Raw genomic sequence first — 20883 nt, 5'->3', positions numbered from 1 at the left:
TCATTCTCAATCTGTGATGTAACGACCTTGTGATGTGTAACTGCAAGGGATAGAGCTACATAAAAATACTTGTGGGCTAAGAGCCATCTGCTATACTGGAATATTTTGAAATAGTATTTTAAATCGTTTATAAAGTACAGAGGAGTAAGCAGCAGTGTAGAGATTGTCTAATGCTTGGTAGTTGCATGCCAAATGTCAAGACATTAGCAGGCTGCCCTCCTTGCTTACACACTGAGAATGGAGTACAAGGGGCAAACAGCATGACTGTTCTTCAAATGACCATAAAATGTCAGCCATTAGCATTTCAAAGTTTGCAGAGTTATCCATGTGTTTGCTGACACATTATTCTTGTCTAGCAACCTCTGGTCCTGCTCCTGAAGCCATACCGGTATATTCTACAGACCTGGACACTTATTGAGCTTGTGCCCATGAGCAATCATGGGACTCTGATATTGACCCTGATGAAATGTGACATAAATACTTTGCAGAGATGTCATGTAAATTATATTGGCGGGATTAACTAGTGTAAAATTGGGGAGAGAGCTTGACAGTGGGATTAGTTTTATAATGCTGAAGCAAAATAGCCACATTCTGTGCTGTAGCTTTTTGGGTTCTATAGTGTAGGGAAGATAAGCAGAGAGATTATTGTAAAAAAAAAAGTGATGAAATATGCTAAACAGGTGAATGATGCTTATATGCTTACAAGGGAGGCAATGGTGTAGTGGTATTGTCGCTGGATTAGTAATCCAGAGACCAGGGTAATGCTCTGGGGACCCGGGTTTGAATCCCGCCACGGCAGGTGGTAGAATTTGAGTTCAATAAAAAATCTGGAATTAAAAGTCTAATGACCATGTAACCATTGTCAATTGTAGTAAAATCCCATCTGGTTCACTAATGTCTTTACCTGGTCTGGCCTACATGTGACTCTAGACCCATGAATGAATAATACAAATGCCAACCATCAGTGTTTGTAGCTCTTGGTATGAGGGTGGAACGGTCTTGGAAAATGTCAGGAACTTGACGTGAACCTTGGAGCTGCCATTCTGGCTGGTTTCTAAGAGGCTCGTACCATTGGCATTCCAGAAACTATTTGTGGTTTCTATTCACAAGAAGGGAGATCTTAATTAACCCAAAACTATGAAAAATCAGTCAGTCAGTTAGTGGTAGCTGAGATAACAAAGTGCCTTTGGAATATGTTTAAATTGCTATAAATCACTCTAATAAGGCTTCTTATAGCTCTTGTGTAAAAAATGGTAATATGCTATGCCAGTCTAAAGCTTGAATATTAGCTCGAATATGTATTTTGGATCCATGTAATATTGAAGGAGAAATTTTTTTTATTGCCCATCCCTAATTGCCTTTGCCTTGTGGTGCTGAGCTGCCACCTTGAACTGCTGCAGTCTGTGTTGTAGGAACCCAAAGTGCTGCCAGGAAGGGATTTCCAGGATTTTGACTTGGCGGCAGTGGTATAGTTCTGAGTTAGGATGGTGCGTGGCTAGGAGGGAAACTTGCAGGTGGTGGTGTTCCCATGTATCTGCTACCCTTGTCCTAGGTGGTAGAGGTCGTGGGTTTTGAAGGTGCTGTCGAAGGAATCTTAGTGAGTTGCTGCAGTGCATCTTGTAGATGGTACGTACTGCTGCCATTGGGCTTTGGCAGTGGAGGGAGTGCATGTTTAAATTGGTGGATGGAGTGCCAATCAAGTGGCCTCCTTTGTCCTGGAGGGTGTTTGGCTCCAACAACATTCAGGAAGCTCCATGCATCCAGGCAAGTGAGAAGTATTCCATCACACTCCTACCTTGTACCTTATTGATAGTGGACAGGCTTTGGGAAGTCAGGAGGTGAGTTACTCGCTGCAGAATTCTCAGCCTCTGACCTGCTCTTGTAGCCACAGTATTTATATGGCCGGTCCACTTCAATTTCTGGTCAGTTGTGACCCCCAGATATTGATAGTGGTAGATTTGGTGATTGTAATGCATTGAATTTAGAAGGGAAGAGGCAATTTAATTGAAACCTTTAAGATCCTGAGAGATCTTGACAGGGTGGATGTGAAGATGTTGTTTCCTCTTGTGGGAGAATCTAGAACTAGGGGCCACTGTGTTAAAATAAGGGGTTGCCCATTTAAGACAGAGATGAAGAGAAACTTTTTCAGAGGGTTTGAGTGCCTTTGGAGTACTCTTCCTCAAAAGGCGGTGGAAGCAGAGCCTTTAATATTTTTAAGGCATAGCTAGCTAGATTCTTCATTAACAAGGGGGTGAAAGGTTTTCGGGGGTAGGCAGGAATATGGAGTTGAGGTTCATTCAGATCAGCCATGATATTGGATGGCAGAGCAGGCTCAAGGGGCCGAGTGGCCTACTCCTAATTTGTGTGTTCGTATGAATGTCATGGGGAGCAGGTTGGATTCTCTCGTTGGCAATGGTCATTGCTTCGAAGTATGAATCTTATTTGCCACTTAACAGCCCAAGCCTGAACATTGTCCAGACATTGCTGCATATAGATACAGATTGCCTCATTTGAGGGGTTGTGAATGGTGCTAAACATTGTGCAGTCATCTGCAAACTTTTTGACATTATGATGGAGGAAAGGCCTTTGATGAAACAGCTGAAGATGGTTGGGTCTAGGACACTCTTGCAACGATGTCCCAGGACTGAGATGATTGACTTCCAACAATCATAGCCATCTTCTTTTGTGTCAGGTATGACTCACTGATTCCCACTGACTTCAATTTTGCCTGGACTTCTTGATGCCACACTCTGTCAAATTCCGCCCTGATATCAATGGCAGTCACTCTCTCACCTCACTTCTTGAGTTCAGCTCTTTTGTCCATGTTTGGACCAAGGCTTTAATGAGGTCAGGAGCTGAATGGCCCCGGTGGAGCCCAAACAGAGCATCATTGAGTAGGTTATTGCTAAGTGCCGCTTGATAGCAGTGTTGATGACTCTTTCCATCACTTTGCTGATCGAGAGTAGGCTGATGGGACAGTAACTGACCCTGTTGGATTTATCCTGCTTTTTGTAGACAGGATATACCTGGGCAATTTTCCACATTACCAGGCAGATGTCAGTGTTGTAGCTATACAGGAACAGCTTAGCCAGGAGCACAGCTATTTCTGGAGCACGTCTTCAGTACTATTGCCAGAATGTTGTCAGGGTCCTTAACCTTTGCAGCATCCAGTGCCTTCAGCCGTTTCTTGGTATCACATGGAGTGAATTGAATTGGCTGAAGACTGGCATCTGTTAATGCTGAGGACCTCCAAAGGAAGCAGAAATGGATTATCCACTCGGCATTTCTGGCTGAAGATTGTTGCAAATGCTTCAGCCTTATCTTTTGCACGAATGCACTTGGCTCCCCCATCATTTGTGGAACTATATCACTTGTAATAGCTACCTTTAAAGCGTATGTAATATTTCCATGAAAAAGCTGTTTTGGCTTCAAATATTGAATTGTTGTAAAAATAAAAATGCTGGAAATGTACTGAAGGTGTTTTTTAAACAAAATCTGTTATTCCTGGGCAATGGCCCATATCTCAAACCTGCCCAAGAAATAAATCTTGCTTGTGTTTTTTCTCCAAAATGTTCAAAACTTGCAACTTCAAAAGCCACCATTCTATATAGTATAGTTTTTCCCCCTGTATTACAAGTGGTGAGGTTTTGGGTATTAGAACAATTTGAAATGTGATGAGCTCAATTCCCACTGCAGCCTCATTATAACTATTTGTTTCGATATGTCATGGATGAGACTATTGAACTTTGATTTTCATTGAAAAATGGGACAAATTTCAAGATGTACGCCCAAACACTGGTGAAAATTATGGAAGCCATGTAATAAAAACAGAATTTTAATTGATTTAGTTGCCCTAAAGCATTGGCTCTGGTTATAGGCCTACATTTAGAATAGTTGGCTTTTTTGAGTTGTGAGACTTGTGAATTTTCTGGATTGATAAGTATAGATTTGCACAGGCCATGTTTTCTTTAGCTGAATATTGGAGTGTGGTGACTCCCAGTTAGTGAACTGGAGACGATACCAATCTGGCTACAATAATTATTGGGACAGAATTTTCACAGTGAAGTTATAATTGTCTCCAGATAAATCATTATCCAGCAAATACCTTCTAATCACAATTCAACAATGAATAACTTTTACTCCCTCTTGTTTCTACCAATCCAGTGAACTCAAATTTTGTAATGTTAATTTTGGTCTCAAGACTTTGCAATAGCGATTTTAAATCAGGTATTTTATGTAGCAGTACTTACTGTAAGAGGGGTAGCTGTATATGTTTTATATCTATATATGTTTTATGGTAATTCATCTGTCTAGTTGAAATCTGCCTGTGCCTTGGTGAGATTGCAGAGGAGTCAGCAATCATTTCCATGTTTTATGGGCTTGTCCAAAAGTCTTGGATATTTAGGGTTTCATTGATGAGTGCAGTCTTCCGCTGAGATCAGCATATGTATATGCTGGACCATTTATTATCCATGGACCATTTATTAGATTATGTTGTTTATAATATCAGTGTATTTGTTCCACTCTTATGGCATTGGGCATGACGTGACTGTTTTCTGAAGCATAGCTGCTGGATGGCTTAAGGAACCTGTACTTTGCTCACATCAGTCAGATGTTAGCAGCACTGTGGACACAAACTTTGTTGCGTCTCTTCTGGTTTCCTCGTTGCCATGTACAAAATACCTTTAAAAAACTATTGTGTGCTTTGCTATGCAAGGAACTGGCTCTTCTCTGCCCCTGCTGTGGGAATGGATATGGACTAACTTTAGCATTGTTACCTTGGCATCTTTTTAGAGAAGGAACTTAAATTGAAGTAAAATAGTGGTTTATTCTTTTACTAGAGTACCACAGAAAATTAATTATTATTAAATAATACTAATATATATGACACTCTTAGTCTTATTATTTAAAAGAAAATTGCCTGGTCTTCAAGCATTGCAACATTTCTGTTTGAGAGAGTACAGGGGGTTGACAGTACAACCAAACCAATTAACTACATTCCTGATTCATTCATGAAGTAGATGATCCACACCAGCTGCATGGAATTTGTTAATCCATGCAATCTTGGAAATACTGCTCATCTGACTCCAGTAACAGCAGACCAGATTGGGGCTGTGCGTCAGTGCCATCTATAGTCTGACCCCAATGATAGTTTCAAAAGGATAAGAGACTGTTAGCTAAAGTTACAGCTTATGGAATTGAAAGCAAACTATTGACTTAATTTAGGAGATTGGTTGGGTCGTAGAAACCAGGTTGAAATAATGGGTGTGCACTCGAATTGAAAGGAAGTGACTAATGGTGTCCTACAAGGATCTGTACTGGGGCTTCAACTTAGATAATGCAATAGAGAGCCATATATCCAGTTTGTTGATAACACAATTGGTGATAAAGTAAGTGTTGTGGTGTAGATGGGAAGCATAAAATTACTAAGATACATTGATAGATTAAGTGATTGGCAAAACTGTGACAGATGGATTTTAACACAGGTAAGCGTGAAGTTGTCCATTTTGGACCAAAAAAAGGAATGATTTGTGTATATTTTAAATTATTGGAACAGTGGAAATCTAAAAGGATTTGGGGGTCTATGTACATGTTGGTAAAAAGTAATACATGGGTACAAAACATAATGAAAAGGCTAATGGAATGTTAGCATTTATAACTATTATAGCGTCCCTATGCTACTTTTGAGGATTGTTAGCAATTTTTCACTGGAACTGTAACATGACTGACTTTTTGTTGCTTGTTCAGAGATTAAATGAGAGGTTTTTTAAAGTTTTGCACATTCCTCACTTCATCCTTATTGCCCGTTTAATCACTAATGCGCAATGATTAATTTTGATTGAACACATTTGAGCTAGATGGTCACCAAGCTGTTGAACAAATAATTGTTTAAATTAGTTCAAATAGTGAAGAAATTGTTTTGTGATCTTATGTTAATGCTGCACTGTGTGGTTTACAGCTTTTCAAAGTTTTGTTGAAACTTATGAAGGCCTCTTTGAGCAGGTAGCATGCCAGACTTGTAACTTCACTAGAGCAGAAGGGTAAGTCATGCCAGGCAACTCTGCTGTACACATGACAGCTAATTAAATAGCAATGCTGGTACGTGCCTGGTTGCAGATCATCTTTCTACCCCTAAGTTTATGCAATGAGGTATGGTGGCAGGGCTAGAGAAATAGAAGTGAGGAATGTGTCAACCTTGCTCATTTAATCTCTAAACAAGGTACAAAAAAGTAAGCTATCGTATAGATTGTATCTGTGTGCACAAAGATGTCGAATCCTCTGAGTAGTATCCTGCCCTGCGTAAGCCCACCCATTACTCTTTCGGTAAATTAGTTTTTAAAAGTATATTTTATTAATTTTGCAGCCTGTGAAAAAGAAGAAAATAAAGCGGGAAATCAAAATATTAGAGAATCTCCGTGGGGGCCCCAACATCATCAAGCTGTTAGATGTGGTAAAGGACCCTGTGGTGAGTAATTGTCTGACTTGTTCTAGATCAATTTCAGACTCTCATCCAATTTTGAAGAGTTGCATGCTTAGTTTGGTCAGCTTGGTTCATTTGGCAGTGCAACTTCCTCTGAGTTGGAGCACCATGCAAACACTTGAGCGCAATCTAGGCTGACCCTCCAATGCAATACTGAGAGCGTGTTATATTGTCCTTTGAGAGATGTTAAGTTGAGGCCCCAAATTAGTTCAAATAGGCATTAAAGATCTTAAGATAAATGATTAAGGAGTTGTTTTCCTCATATAGTCCTCTTTCAAATTACATCGTTAAAAGCAGATTGACTAATGATCTCATTGCTGTTTGTGGGATCTTGCTGTGTAAAATGGCTGCAACTTTGGCTGCATAAGGATATCTCTCAAAGTAATTCACTAAGTGAAGCCACTTCAAAATAAGACACCATAACTTAACCTGATTTTTAATTGGGAGCTCCATCCAACCAGCCCTACCTACACCCACACCTCAATGACCCATCCCCACATCTATTATGCACTGATCCTGGGACCAATCTCTCCACCCCTCCTCCTGTAATGACGTTTTGGGAGTAATGATTTTATCACACATTGTTCATGGTCTCTGCTAGGTTTTCAGGGAAGTGTTGTGCAGAGGGCAGAGTGCACCACAAGATTGGAACACTCATTGCACAAGCCACATTCCTCTGATAGATGCCCCCATTGTCCCCAGGCCATTTTTATATGGCTCTTATCTGGTGGTTATTCAGCATTTGCAGTGATTCAGAACAGGTCTGCTCCATTGACTGGCAAACTGTGTGATTGGAGAAAAAAGGAGTTGCATATGATTCAGCAGAGAGCTGAGCTCCCTTAAAGAAGGCAGGCTTCAAAAGTGCAACTTGCATGCATGTATACAATAAACTAAATACCTATATATGCACAACTTGCTTTGTGTTTTCCCCTCCTGTCCCACCCCTTGTCTTCATCCATACTCTCCCTCCATATGAGGAAAAAAGAAATGAACTAGCTAAGCTTTTGTGGCCCAGGTCAAAGTAGCCTATGGGCTACAACTTGGGCACAATACTTTTGGTCTGCAGGATCATTGTGGGAAGTAACCATGGTTCATGTTTCACAGACTGAACAAACTCTCAGCGCTGTCTCTGGTGTAGTTCTCTGCTTTTTTTCCCCGTAATTTGTGATTTCTGTCTTCTCTCCTGAATCTTCCATTCTGTTCCAGAGTATCAATTTTTGTGTATGCAATGAGTGCATAATGTCTAAAAAAAACATCATCTGGGTCATTCTGATTCAAGGGATGGGCATGTGAAAAATGACACTATTAAGCAGCCATCAAAGCTTCTCTGCAAGAGAGGAGAAGAGTTATCTTGGGCTGCTATTGTCACCATCTGGCAGTGAGTTTGAAAATAGTATTGACAGAAGCCTGGAAGTAGGTTTGGTTCCTCACCTCCTGGCTGAGATGATTTATTATGCAATCCATCAAAAAGGGAAAGGGGAACAATGTCTTAAGGATACAGCTTTGTGCAGTCAAAAAGAGGTGACACCTACTGTGCAAATGCATTTTTAACCTCTGCCTTGCAATGATTCACATTAGCTACAGTTACAAGATGTCTCTTGACTCCAGCATTTCATGTTGATCATTTGTGGTTGATGAAATTGAGTTTCCTAAAGAGTTCTAACATGTTGGCTTTGTGCTGTATCTCACATAATGATCCTATTCTTTCCACAGTCAAGGACTCCAGCGCTTGTTTTTGAGCACATTGACAACACTGACTTCAAGGTGAGCTCGCAGGTGCGTGTGGATCTAATCAGCGCGGTTGTTGTATTTCACTGAAATTACGGTTTGGTCCAGACACACGTGCAACATTTTTACTCACTCACGCTAAATCTTCTTCCCTCCCCCTCCCTACCCACCATCACTTTCCCCCTGTTTTCTCTCCCTTTGTCTAGCAACTGTATCAGATCTTGACAGATTATGACATCCGGTTCTACATGTATGAAATCTTGAAGGTGAGTTAGCAATTGGAAATTCTGCTAGATAATTATTTGAATGGTGTTCACTGAGCAGTAATAGATTTTTTAGCTTCTTTCTGCTTTTGTTCCTTATTAGTGTCCTTCCCATCTCCACCACACAGAGGGATTGGTGTATGCACCAGGCTTCTCCTGCACCAATGTTTGCATCACTTGGTGTCTAACTAGTGATTGACATTCAATTAGTGGGAGATCCCTCACTTCTGGATAAAGCAATTTGTGCTTCGTCTGCTGGACTGGGGATAGTGCAGCGGGATGAGACTGATGGGATTTCTCTGCAGAGAACTGCCATGGACTCTGGTCCACATGGCTGCCTTCTGTGCCCTAGTGACTATGACCTGTATCCCTGTCCTCTGTCATAGTCAGAAAGTGGTATTTTAGTGATTCTTCCCATACTTTTGAAAGCAAGTGCACTGGTTTTCATATTGGACAAAAAAAAATTGAGTGCTTTGGGGACCAGCCCTTTTTTTCACTTGATCAATGCTGACTTAAAAGCAACAATTAACTGGAAGGAGGTCAATTCTGCTTGGCTCTGTTGGATTAAAGCCAAGTAGCCCATTTTGATGTAACCTCAAGGGAAAAAGAGGGATACAATGACAGGTTGCAGCACTCTCCAGAACAAGATACCCATGCAGAACTTCCTTATCTAAGTTACTATGGTAATTTGGAAGCCAGTTCCTCCAAGGGAAGGAGGGGTGTTCTGACATCATCCACCAAGTTTCTGTATTTAGAACTGCTGAAGGCATGGAGCATGTTTCACGCATTGCCTTGTGGTAGCAGAGTGAGGGGAGAAAAATAGATTGTGGAATAAAGGTAGGAAAATATGCAAAAAAAAAACAATTGCTTAATACTCTTATTCCCACAGGCCTTGGATTACTGCCATAGTATGGGCATCATGCACAGGGACGTGAAACCACATAATGTGATGATCGACCATGCCCAGAGAAAGGTACGGAGCTGACTGCAGGTCTAACTGTTTCGAGGGATTGGGTTGGGGATTGGTGGTGGAGTTATAGGGAGCAGCAGAATGATGTTTGGCGTTAACTGCAATGTGCTCTGACTCTTTTTCTCCAATGTGTTGTAGCACCAGGTTGCCAATTAAAGGTTGTATTGAGCTTCTGATAAGATCTTATCCATTAAAGTGAAATAAAATTTAACTGAGCTCAGAGGAGGCTGCTGTTCTCAGTCCTGGGGCTGAGAAGAGCTTCTGTAGCTGATCAGGTACTGACACAAATGGGATGTATGTGACAAGTCGAGTAACTCAGTTGCTGCAGGCCATTTGAATTCAGCTCCCCAGCTCTCTACTCTGAGTACTTGCTTTCTGTTGAAGGGTACATCCAGTCTGCTTCATATTTGGTCGTGTTTTTTCTTTGGCACTTGCTGCTGAACCTGTTCCATTGCCATGAAGAGGCACACAAAAGCAAATTGTCTGCCCTACTTACTACCCTTCCCAGGGATATATTGTGTACTCCACCCTATCAAACTCACATTGGAAACTGATTGGAGCGAGAGATCAAGTTCTGCCAATGCCCCCATATACTGTGCGTGTGTGAATATCATTTTAAAGTACATTAGCTCTAGTTAATGTTTCAGGATGATGACCTTTCATCAGATGATCACTCTGTTTTTCTCTCCACAGATGCTGCCTGACCTGAGTGTTTCCAGCATTCTGTTCTTATTTCAGATTTCCAGCATCTGCAGTGTTCTGCTTTTCTGTTAGCTCCATCTAGTATCTGTTTTAGGTTGTTTTTGTCGTTTTTAGTGTCAGATCCGACTAAACTAATTATTTGTCTCCATATTTCATGTAAAGACTGCTATTGGGGAAAATACGCTGCATTAAAAGTTGAGCTATGGCATTACATGAAGTGTCAATATCCCAGCTGATATTTGACCACCTATTTGTTTTACAGCTTCGGTTGATTGACTGGGGACTGGCTGAGTTTTACCATCCTGAGCAGGAATACAATGTTAGAGTGGCATCCAGGTACTTCAAAGGTCCTGAGCTGCTGGTTGACTATCAGGTAAAAGCAAAATGCAGGATTTACACTGGCTTATACTGTCCAGAGATCAGAATGTCCTATTGAAGGAGTGCCGGATGTGGGAAGGGGTAGTGGCTGCAGACAGTGTATAATTTTCTACACCGAGGTTCTCCCTTTTTCGTCTTAATTCTCCTCAGTTACCCTTGTTCTCCATGAAAACAGAACATAAGAGCTAGGAGTAGGCCATGAGGCCCTTCCAGCTTGTTCCACCTTTCAATATAATCATGGATGATCCTCTGCCTCACTTGCCTGCTGTTCCCCACATCCTTTGATTCTCTGAGATTAAAGATTTGTTGATCTCAGCCTTGATTATACTCCATGATGGCACATTCACAACCCTCTGGGGTTGAGAATTCCAGAGATTCACAACCTTCTGACTGAAGAAATTTCTCCTCATCTCAGTCCTAAATGATTGTCCCCTTATCCTAAGACTGGGCCTCTGTTTTCTAGATTCCTCAGCCAGGGGAAACAGCCTCTGGTCTACTCTTCAGAACCTTGTATGTTTCAATGAGATCACCTCTCATTCTTCTAAACCCCAGAGTACAGACCTAGTTTACTCAGCTTCTCATCATAGAACAGCCCTCTCATCCCAGAGGCCAGTCTAGTGTACTGTGTCCAAAACAAGTATACCTACCTTTAGAAAATGGAGACTGAAACTGCAAACAGTACTCCAGATGTGGCCTTGCCAAAACTCTATACAATTGTAGCAAGACTTTCTTGATCTTATACTCCAATCTCCTTGCAATAAAGGTCAACATGCCATTTGCCTTCCTAATTGCTTGCTATGCCTGCATGCTAATATTATGTTCCTTGTATGACTACACACAAGTTTCCTGAATATTAACGTTTACAAGTTTCATGCCTTTCATAAAATTTTCTGCTCTTCTAATTTTATTGCCAAAGTGAATAACATCCTCCCACATTATGCTCCATATGCCACTTTGTTGTCCATACACTTAACTTGTCTATATTTCATTGCAGTCTCTGTGTCCTCCTCTTAGCTTATAGTTACATCTGGTTTTGTATTGTCAGCAAACCTGGCTACATTACTCTTGATCTTTTCATCTAAGTTATTAAATATAAATTGTAAATAGTTGAGACCCCAACACTGATTCTTATGACACTCCAATAATTACAACCTGCTAACTTGAAAATGCCCCATTTTTCCCTACCCACTGCTTCCTGTCCATTAACTGATCCTCCATCCATACTAATATATTATTCCCAACTCCACAGGACTTTATCTTCCATATTAATCTTTTTATGTGGCATCTTCAACACCGGTATTGAACACCGGTTGGAAATTCAAGCATATTACATCGACTGACTTCCCTTTGTCTACCCTTCAAAAAAACTCAAATTTGTCAAACATGATTTCCCTTTCGTGAAACCATGTTGACTCTAAGTGCATTGTTAAGACTTGTTTAATAATAGATCCCAGCGTTTTCCCTTCACTTCCCCTGACCCATAATCATTTATTTCAACTGGCTTCCATTCTTGGCTCTTCCCACCTCAAATACAGGAAGTAGAGCAAGAGGGGCAGATAAAATACTGTCTTTTTAAAATTTGGAACATAGGTTAAATCCTTGGCACGTGTGTAACTGTTCAGATACAGGTGTTTTGAATGACCTCTGAGCCCTTAGCTTCTCCCTTTTTCTTTTCCAGATGTATGATTACAGTTTGGACATGTGGAGTTTGGGCTGTATGTTGGCCAGCATGATATTCCGTAAGGAGCCTTTCTTCCATGGACATGATAACTATGATCAGGTAAAGTTTTGATGATCCAATGTTCAATGCTGGAAGAAGGCTGAAAATCAGTTGATATTAAAACAATGAATTAGAGCTGTCATCAGCAGATGCCATGTTGAGTTTTCTGTCTTCTCTAGGTTTTACAGAGTAGATCACCCATCTAGTTGAATCGTGAGCCTTGGTCACATCACATTAGTAACTGCCAAATATAGCTCATTGATGTAATTAAATGTCACCATAAGGGCAGTTCCAAACTTTTTTCCACAGATGTAATTATTTCATATGATTATCTTCCAAGAACTCCAATAAAGGGTTGCATGCATGCACTTTGTATAAGAATTAGTCATCCTTAGCACTAAAGTCTCAGCTTTCACTTTCTTATCATTCACAGCACTGTCAGTGAGAATCAGCCAATTCCAACTTGCAAAACTTGTGTCTCAGTTTAGGCAAAAATGTTCTACTATTGACTGAGATAGACATATATGTCTCCTTCCTGGCAATTTCAATGATACTAAAATTAAACTTTCTCTGTTACATGTCTTCAGCATTCAAAGTTGTCCATTCCCTGCCTGATTCATTTCTGTGATGTGCTTCTCTTGATTCACTTCAAGTCATCAGGAATTAGTCCTCAGCTTTGAGTCTGATTCACATCTAATAAGCACAAGAATGCCAAATTAGAGAGATTTATCTAGGATGCAAGAACGTAATGTTCGCTTGTCAGAATGAGCTTTTTGAGGTGAATTTTATTGCCTAAATGATCAGGGAGAAAGCATGAGGCTCTTTCTTACCCTGACATTCTCACCCCATCTTACATCCTGAACCTTTCGTTGTTTCCAAAATGGATGAAGACTGACCATCCTGATCCTTGGATTTCTGTATCAAGGAAACCAACTGTGGCTGATGGCAGTTGTATATAAGTCAGATAATGCAGTCCTTAAAAATGTTACTACCAGTTGTTTTCAGAAACCACATTTTCTCACTAGAGCTACTGATGAGCATTGTACAAATATCTTGTCGTTGATATAACATTTGTGTGTTGTGTTGCCATGGTCTCAACTGAACCTATTTGAAAACCTGAAGTAAATGATGGTTTGGATTGATCCTGTTCTTGTTGAGTGCCTCAGTACATTAAAATGTTTTCACTTTTTTTTTCCTTTCAGCTTGTTCGAATTGCCAAGGTTTTAGGAACTGATGAATTGTTTGACTACCTCAAGAAATATCACATTGAACTGGATCCTCGATTTAATGATACTCTGGGCCAGTGAGTAGAAAAATTGAATTTAATTATTAAAAATATTTCTGCTAATCTGAGGGATTTGTTCCCTGTGAACTGATTTTTAAGCACACATCCTTTTACAAGGGGAGGGAGTAAGAATTGAAAGGTTAATTTCAGAAACATCTCTACTGTTGACAGGGTAGAAGAGCTTAAAATGTTTTGGCACAATTCCTGAATTTGAATGGCCAGATGATGGTTTATAGCCTCCAGCAGCCACATGTCTGGCTTCTGCAAACTGGTGGGGGAGTGGAGGGTTGACTTATGAAAAACTAGGTGATCCTCAAGATACACACTACTTTTTCAACCAGAAGCAATTACTTCTCAATTGATTTTTACTATTCAGATCTGGCACAAGGACAGAGCAAACATAAATATATTTTGAGTAGAAGTGAGGCAGATATAGATAAATAGAGTGAATGGGCAAAAAATCTGGCAGATGGAGTATAATCTGTGAAGTTCACTTTGGCCAGAAGAATAAAAAAGTAGAGTATTACTTAAACAGAGAATGACTGCAGAATTCCAAGGTGCAGAGGGATCTAGGTGTTCTCATGCATGAGTCACAAAAAGTTAGTATGCACAGAAGTTAGCACATAATCAAGAAGGCTAATGGAATGCTATCCTTTATTGCGAGAGGAATTGAACATAAAATTAAGGAATGTTATGCTTCAGTCTATACAGGGAATTGGTGAGATCGTATCTCATAATGTGTGCAGTTTTGGCTTTATTTAAGTAAGGATGTAAATGTGTCGGAGGCTTTTTAGATTGATACCTGAAATGAGTGGGCTGTTTTAAGGGTAGGTTGAACAGGCTGCGCTTGTTTCTGCTGAACCTCATTACAGCCTTGGTTCAAACATGGACAAATGAACCGAACGCCTGCGGTGAGGTGAGAGTGACTGCCCTTGACATCAAGGCAGCATCTGACGGAGTGTGGCATCAAAGAGCCATTGCAAAACTGGAGTCAGTGGGAATCAGGAGGAAAACTCTCTGCTGGTTGGAGTCATACTTAGCACAAAGGAAGATGATTGTGGTTGTTGGAGGTCAGTCACCTCAGCTCCAGGACACCACTGCAGGTGTTCCTCAGGGTAGTGTCCTTGACCCAACCATCTTCAGCTGCTTCATCCATGACATTCCTTCCATCATAAGGTCAGAAGTGGGGATGTTTGCTGATGATTGCACAGTATTCAGCACCATTTGCAACTCCTCAGATACTGAAGCAGTCCAGGTGCAAATGCAGCAAGACCTGGACAAAATCAAGGTTTGGGCTGACAAGTGGCAAGTAACATTCGTGCCAGGCAATGAGCATCTCCAGCAAGAGAGAATCCAACCATCTCCCCTTCAATGTTCAATGGCGTTACCATTGGGTGTGTGTGTGGGGCGGGGGGGGGGTTACCATTGACCAGAAACTGAACTGGACTAGCCATATAAATATTGTGGTGACAAGAGCAGGTCAGAGACTAGGAATTGTGCTACGAGTAACTCACCTCCTGACTCCCGAAAGCCATCTACAAGGCACAAATCAGGAGTGTGATGGAATACTCCCCACTTGCCTGGATGAGTGCAGCTCCCACAACTCTGAAGAAGCTGGACACCATCCAGGACAAAGCAGCCCACTTGATTGGCACCACATCCACAAACATTCACTCCCTTCACCACCATCTCGCATTAGCAGCAGTGTGTACCATCTACGAGGTGCACTGCAGGAATTCACTAAGGCTCCTTAGACAACAGCTTCCAAACCCATGACCACTACCATTTAGAAGGACAAGGGCAGGAAATAGATGGCAACACCACCACCTGGAAGTTCCCCTCCAAGTTACTTACCATCCTGACTCGGAGATATGCTGGTATTCCTTCACTGTTGCTGGGTCAAAATCCTGAAACTCCCTCCCTACCAGCACTGTGGGTGTACCTGCACCACATGGGCGGCAGTGGTTCAAGAAGGCAACTCCCTACCACCTTCTCTAGGGCAACTAGGGATGGGCAATAAATGCTGGCCCAGCCAGTGAAGCCCACATACCATGAATGAATTTAGAAAAAAGTTTAGAAGAGTGAGGAGTGACTTGATTAAAGTGTATAAGATCCTGAATGGTCTTGATAAGGTGGACAATGGAAAGGATGTTTTCTCTTGTGGGTGAGCCCAGAACTAGGGGGCACTGTTTTAAAATTAGGGACCACCCTTACAGGACGGAGATGAGAAGTTTTTTTTGAGGGTTGTGTGACTTTGGAACTCTGTCTCAAAAGGCAGTGGAGGTGGTGTCATTGAATATTTTTAAGGAAGAGGTAGATAGATTTCTGTTAGCCAAGGGAATCAAAGGTTATCGGCGGAAGATGGGAATGTGGAACTTGATATGCAAACAGATCAGCTATGATATTGAATGGAGGAGCAGGCATGAGGGGCCAAATTGCCTACTTCTCCTATTTTGTATGTTTATACGATGTACATACTTGATTTAATCAAGTGGTGCATTTTATGAATTCAATATGTGGGGTGAACATGTCTTAATTTTCCTGGGAACTAACATTGTTAGTGTTTTCACGAACTTCACCTGGGAATGTTCAGTTTTTTAATGAAGTACCCACTATTCCTCAGACATTCTCGGAAGCGCTGGGAGCAGTTCATTCACAGTGAGAATCGGCACTTGGTCAGCCCGGAGGCCTTGGATTTGTTGGACAAACTACTTCGCTATGATCATCAGCAGAGACTTACAGCTAAGGAAGCAATGGAACATCCATACTTCTGTAAGTGCGAGAAATAAGATTGACCCTCCACAGCTTTACAAAAGTTCTTCCTATGCTCATGAACTTGCTGGCCTAAATCACTTCACTCACTGCCTATATGCAGAATTGCTGCTGTAAGTGATCTGTTTTCATAGGTTAAAAGATTTGGCAACACTACAATTTCCCATAAGAGCTGACAAACTTAGCAAAATAGATTGGGTGGTGTGAGTGTTTCTTGCACTTGCCTTTGTCACTCTATTCAATTCAAACATTCAACTGTTGATGGTGTCATATTGGGAAGGTACTATTGAAGAAAGACTCGTATTTCTATAGTATCTTTAATAACCATCAGACATCTCAAAGCCGTCAATTGAGTATTTTTGAAGTGAACTCATTGTTGCAATATAGGAAAGATGGCAGCCAACTTGCTCCCACAAACAGCAAGTCTCATAATGACCAGATAATGCTTTTTTAATGATGATTGAGGGATCAATATTGAATATAAGAAATAGGAGCAAAAGTAGCCCATACACCCCATCAAGTCTGCTCCAGCATTCAATATGGTCATGGCTGATCTTGGACCATTTTTCTGCCTGCTTCCCATATTCCTTAATTCCCTGAGAAACCAAAAAACATCTCTACCCCAGCCTTAAATGTATTCAACAATGGAGTATCCACAACCCTCCAGGGTAGAGAATTCCAAAGATTCACAACCCCTTGAGTGAAGAAATTTCTCCTCCTCTCAGTCCTAAATGATTGGCCCCTTATCCTGCGACCCTGCCCCTGTGTTTTAGGTTCCCCAATTCAAGTATATGTTTTCTTCAATGTGGAGACCAAAACTGCATGCAGTACTCCAGATGCAGCCTCGCCAAAATCCTGTACAACTGTACCAAGACTTCTTTATTCTTGTACTCCAATCCCCTTGCAATAAAAGCCAATGTGCCATTTGCCTTGCTAATTGCTTGCTGCACCCGTATCCTTTGTATAAGCACATCCAAGTCTCTTTGAACATCAGCACTTGCAAATTTCTCACCTTTTTGAAAAAAAAATTCCACTTTTTATACTTACAACCAAAGTGAATAACTTTGCACTTCCCTATGTTACACTCCACTCACCTAATCTGTCTATATCTCTTTACAACCTCTCTGTGTCCTCCCCACAGCTTACCTTTCCACCTTGTTTGGTATCATCAGTAAACTTATACACATTACCTTCTGTCTAAATCATTAATATAGATGGTAAATAACTGAGGCCCCAGCACTGATCCACTATTCATTGCCTGCCAACTTGAAAAAGCCCTGACCTCTATCCATATTAATATATTACCCTCAGCTCCATGGGTGCATTTTTGCCTATTTCCCTTTTAGACATCCAGGTACGCCACATCTGCTTCCCCTTTATCTACCCAAGAGTTACATCCTCAAAGAACTCCAATACATTTTTTAAACAGAATTTCCCTTTAGTAAAACTATGTTGACTTGTTCTTATCATGCTAGATTTTTCTAAGTATATTAAGACTTGCTTAATAATAGATTCCAGCACTTTCCCAACAATTGTTATTAGGGTAACTGGCTAACAGTTGTTGGGAAAATGCTGGAATCTATGGCCAAGACACCAGAGATAACTCCCCTGCTGCTCTTTACAATAATGCCAAGGTTATTTTGCATCCACCATGGGGCAGAGGGCTCCTTGGTTTCACATCTCATCCAAAAGACAGCACCTCCAACAGTGCAAAACACCCCTTCAGTATTGCATTGGAGTGTTAGCCTTGATTTTTGTGCTTCATAGTTCTGAGCTGCTCATTATCAGTCCATCTGTTGTGTAAGGTAAATGGGAAAGGTAAATCAACTGTGGCTAACAAAGTAAGTTAAAGATTGCATTAGATCCAAGGAAATGGCTTATAGGGATGTCAGAAAAAGTGGTAAGCCTGAGGAGCAATTTAGAACCCAGCAAAGGAGGACCAAGAAACTGATGAAGGAAAAATAGAATATGAAAGTAAACTAGCGAGGGATATAAAGGCACACTGTAAAAGTTTCTTTAGGTACATGAACAGGAAAAGATTAGCTAGGACAAATGTAGGCTCATTACAGGTGGGGTCAGGAGAATTTATAATGGAGGACAAGGAAATGGCAGATAAACTAAACAATTACTTTGTGCCTGTCTTCATGGAAGAAGAAAATCTCCTAGAAATACTAGGCAACCAAGGGACTTGGAAAAAGAGGAACAAATAGAAATTAGTATTGATAAAGAGGTAGTACTTGAAAAGTTAACTGGATTGAAGGTTAATAAATCCCTGGATCATACGAGCTTCATCCCAGAGGGTTGAAGGAGGTGGCTAGCGAGATAGTGGATAAGTTGGTTATCTTTCAAAATTCTTTAAATTTTGGAAAGGTTCCTGAGAACTGGAAAGTAGCAAATGTAACCCCACTATTTAAGGAGGGAGGAAGAGAGACAATGGAGAATTACAGACCTGTTAGTTTGATATCAGTAATAGGGAAAATATTAGAATTTATTAAGGGTGTGGTAACTGAACATTTGGGGAAAAAAATGGTAAAGTTGGGCAGAGTCAAAATGGATTTATGAGAGAGAAATCATGCTTGACAACTTGCTGGAGCTTTAGGAGGATGTTGCGTGTAGCATTGATGAAGAATCAGTGGATATGTTGTATTTAGATTTTCAGAAGGCTTTTGATAAGACCCCATGCAGGAGGTTAGTAAATAAAATTAGAGCACATGGGGTTGGGGGAAACATACTATTATGGTTTGAAAATTGGTTAACAAACAACAGAAAAGTAGGAATAAACAGATCCTTCTCAAGATGGCATGCTGTTACTAGTGGGGTACTGTAAGGATCTGTGCCAGGTCCACAGCTGTTCACAATCTATGTAAACGATTTGCACGTGGGGACCAATTTTTGACACCAAACTGGTGGAACATAAGACGAGGAGGATGCAAGGAGGCTTCAAGAGGACTTGGACATGCTAAATGAATGAGCTAGAACATGGCAGATGGAATATAATGTAAGTGTGAAGTTATTCACTTTGGTAGAAAAAAACAAGAAGACTGAGTATTTCTTAAATGGTGAGAGGTTGGGAAATGCGGGTGTCCAAAGGGACCTGGGTGTCCTTGTTCATGAGTCACTGAATGAAATGAATGAAAGTAGCCATAGTCCGAGAGGACCATAGACTGCTCTCTGACCAGAGATATGACTGGCGGTGAGTTTAACCTGAGGGTCGCCAAACCTCAGGCGAGGAGCGAGGTTGAGAAGACAGAGCCTTCATTGATCAATCATCTTATCATGTCCACGGACAGTCTATACATGGCCCAGCCAGAACTGGATAGATTTTTGCGCCTTGTTGTTGAATTCGGCAAGATCTGCAGCAGTGCAGGGTTCCTCTCGCGATAGGCATTGCAGGAGATGTTGCATAGTCTGTGGCTCAGTTCCACATTCACAAGTTATCGGGCTGGTTGTATATCCCCATTTGCTTAGTGACATCTTTGAACGACCTACACCATGCCTAAGTATGTTAAGGCACTTCCAGGTTGCCCACTTGCAATTAACTCCTGGGGGAAGGCTTTCATCCAGTAGAATTTCAATCGCTGGGGGTTGTTCGAGACTGGCGAGCCGGTCTTTCCACAAGGCGATGCGGGCTTCAGATGGGGTTGATTGTAATGGAACAACACTGTTCGTGAAGCTCTTCCTTGATTTTAGGTGGCTGGGTGTATGACCATGTAGAGAGTGCCTCTCATCTGACATTTGACGGAGTCACTCTTTCTTGGCTACAGTTCTTATATCAGGGGGAGCAATACCCGCCAGGATATATAGGCTGTTGGTGTTTGTTGGTTTTAACCAACCTGTGATAAGTCAGCAGCTTGCATTCAGAACGGCATCCATCTTCTTAGCATGAGTAGATCTTTCCCATGCAGGGCAGGCGTATTCGGCAGTGGAATAGCAAAGAGCAAGTGCACTGGTTTGCAATGTCTTCGAGCTTGCTCTCCATTTTGTGTTAGTGAGCTTATTCAGGATGTTGTTTCGTGTGCTCACTTTTGCTTTTGTCTTTTCGATGTGGTTCTTGAAGGTGAGGCATCTGTCAAGGGTGATTCCCTAAGTAGATAGGGTGCTTGCAATGCGTCAGTGTTGCTCCACACCAAGTTACTTTAAACTGGCGTTTGGCTTCACGGTTTCATTGATGACCTCAGCCAGTACGGGAATTGGACCCGCACTGTTGGCATCATTCTGCATCACAAACCCGTTGCCCAGCCAACTCACTAAAAGCTAGCATGCAGGCGCAGCAAGCAATAAGGAAGGCAAATGGTATGTTGGCCTTCATTGCGAGGGGATTTGAAAACATGAGTAAGGATGCCTTGCTGTCGTTGCATGGAGCTTTGATGAAGCCTCATCTCGAGTATTGTGCAGATTTTTGTTCCCTTATCTAAGGAAGGATAGACTTGCCATTAAAGGATTGCAGCAGATGTTCATCAGATTAATCCCTAAAATGGCAGGATTGTTTTATGAGGAGAGATTGAAGAAAGTGGGTCTGTATTCTCTAGAGTTTTGAAGAATGAGGGGTGACCTTATTGAAACTTACAAAATTCTTACAGGGTG

The 20883-nt window shown here is 41.3% G+C and overlaps 1 protein-coding gene across 3 annotated transcripts in view; it reads left to right on the top strand.

Annotated features, from left to right (window-relative positions):
* Nucleotides 1-20883, top strand: part of csnk2a2b (casein kinase 2, alpha prime polypeptide b) — a 65768-nt gene that overhangs the window by 42773 nt on the left and 2112 nt on the right. Inside the window, exons 3-10 of one of the 3 annotated variants that reach the window (XM_041191415.1) lie at nt 6365-6466; nt 8195-8245; nt 8428-8475; nt 9362-9445; nt 10407-10517; nt 12201-12302; nt 13445-13545; nt 16151-16299. In XM_041191415.1, the coding sequence (XP_041047349.1) occupies nt 6365-6466; nt 8195-8245; nt 8428-8475; nt 9362-9445; nt 10407-10517; nt 12201-12302; nt 13445-13545; nt 16151-16299 (748 nt within the window). Of the gene's footprint in view, nt 1-6364; nt 6467-8194; nt 8258-8415; nt 8476-9361; nt 9446-10406; nt 10518-12200; nt 12303-13444; nt 13546-16150; nt 16300-20883 lie in introns of all 3 variants that reach the window. The other 2 variants (XM_041191413.1, XM_041191414.1) reach the window with 2 other exon arrangements.

Source organism: Carcharodon carcharias, chromosome 7 (assembly GCF_017639515.1).
Source record: "Carcharodon carcharias isolate sCarCar2 chromosome 7, sCarCar2.pri, whole genome shotgun sequence".
Lineage (NCBI taxonomy): Eukaryota > Metazoa > Chordata > Chondrichthyes > Lamniformes > Lamnidae > Carcharodon > Carcharodon carcharias.
The sequence above is the reverse complement of the archived record's forward strand: the minus strand, read 5'-3'. Positions and strand labels throughout refer to the sequence as shown.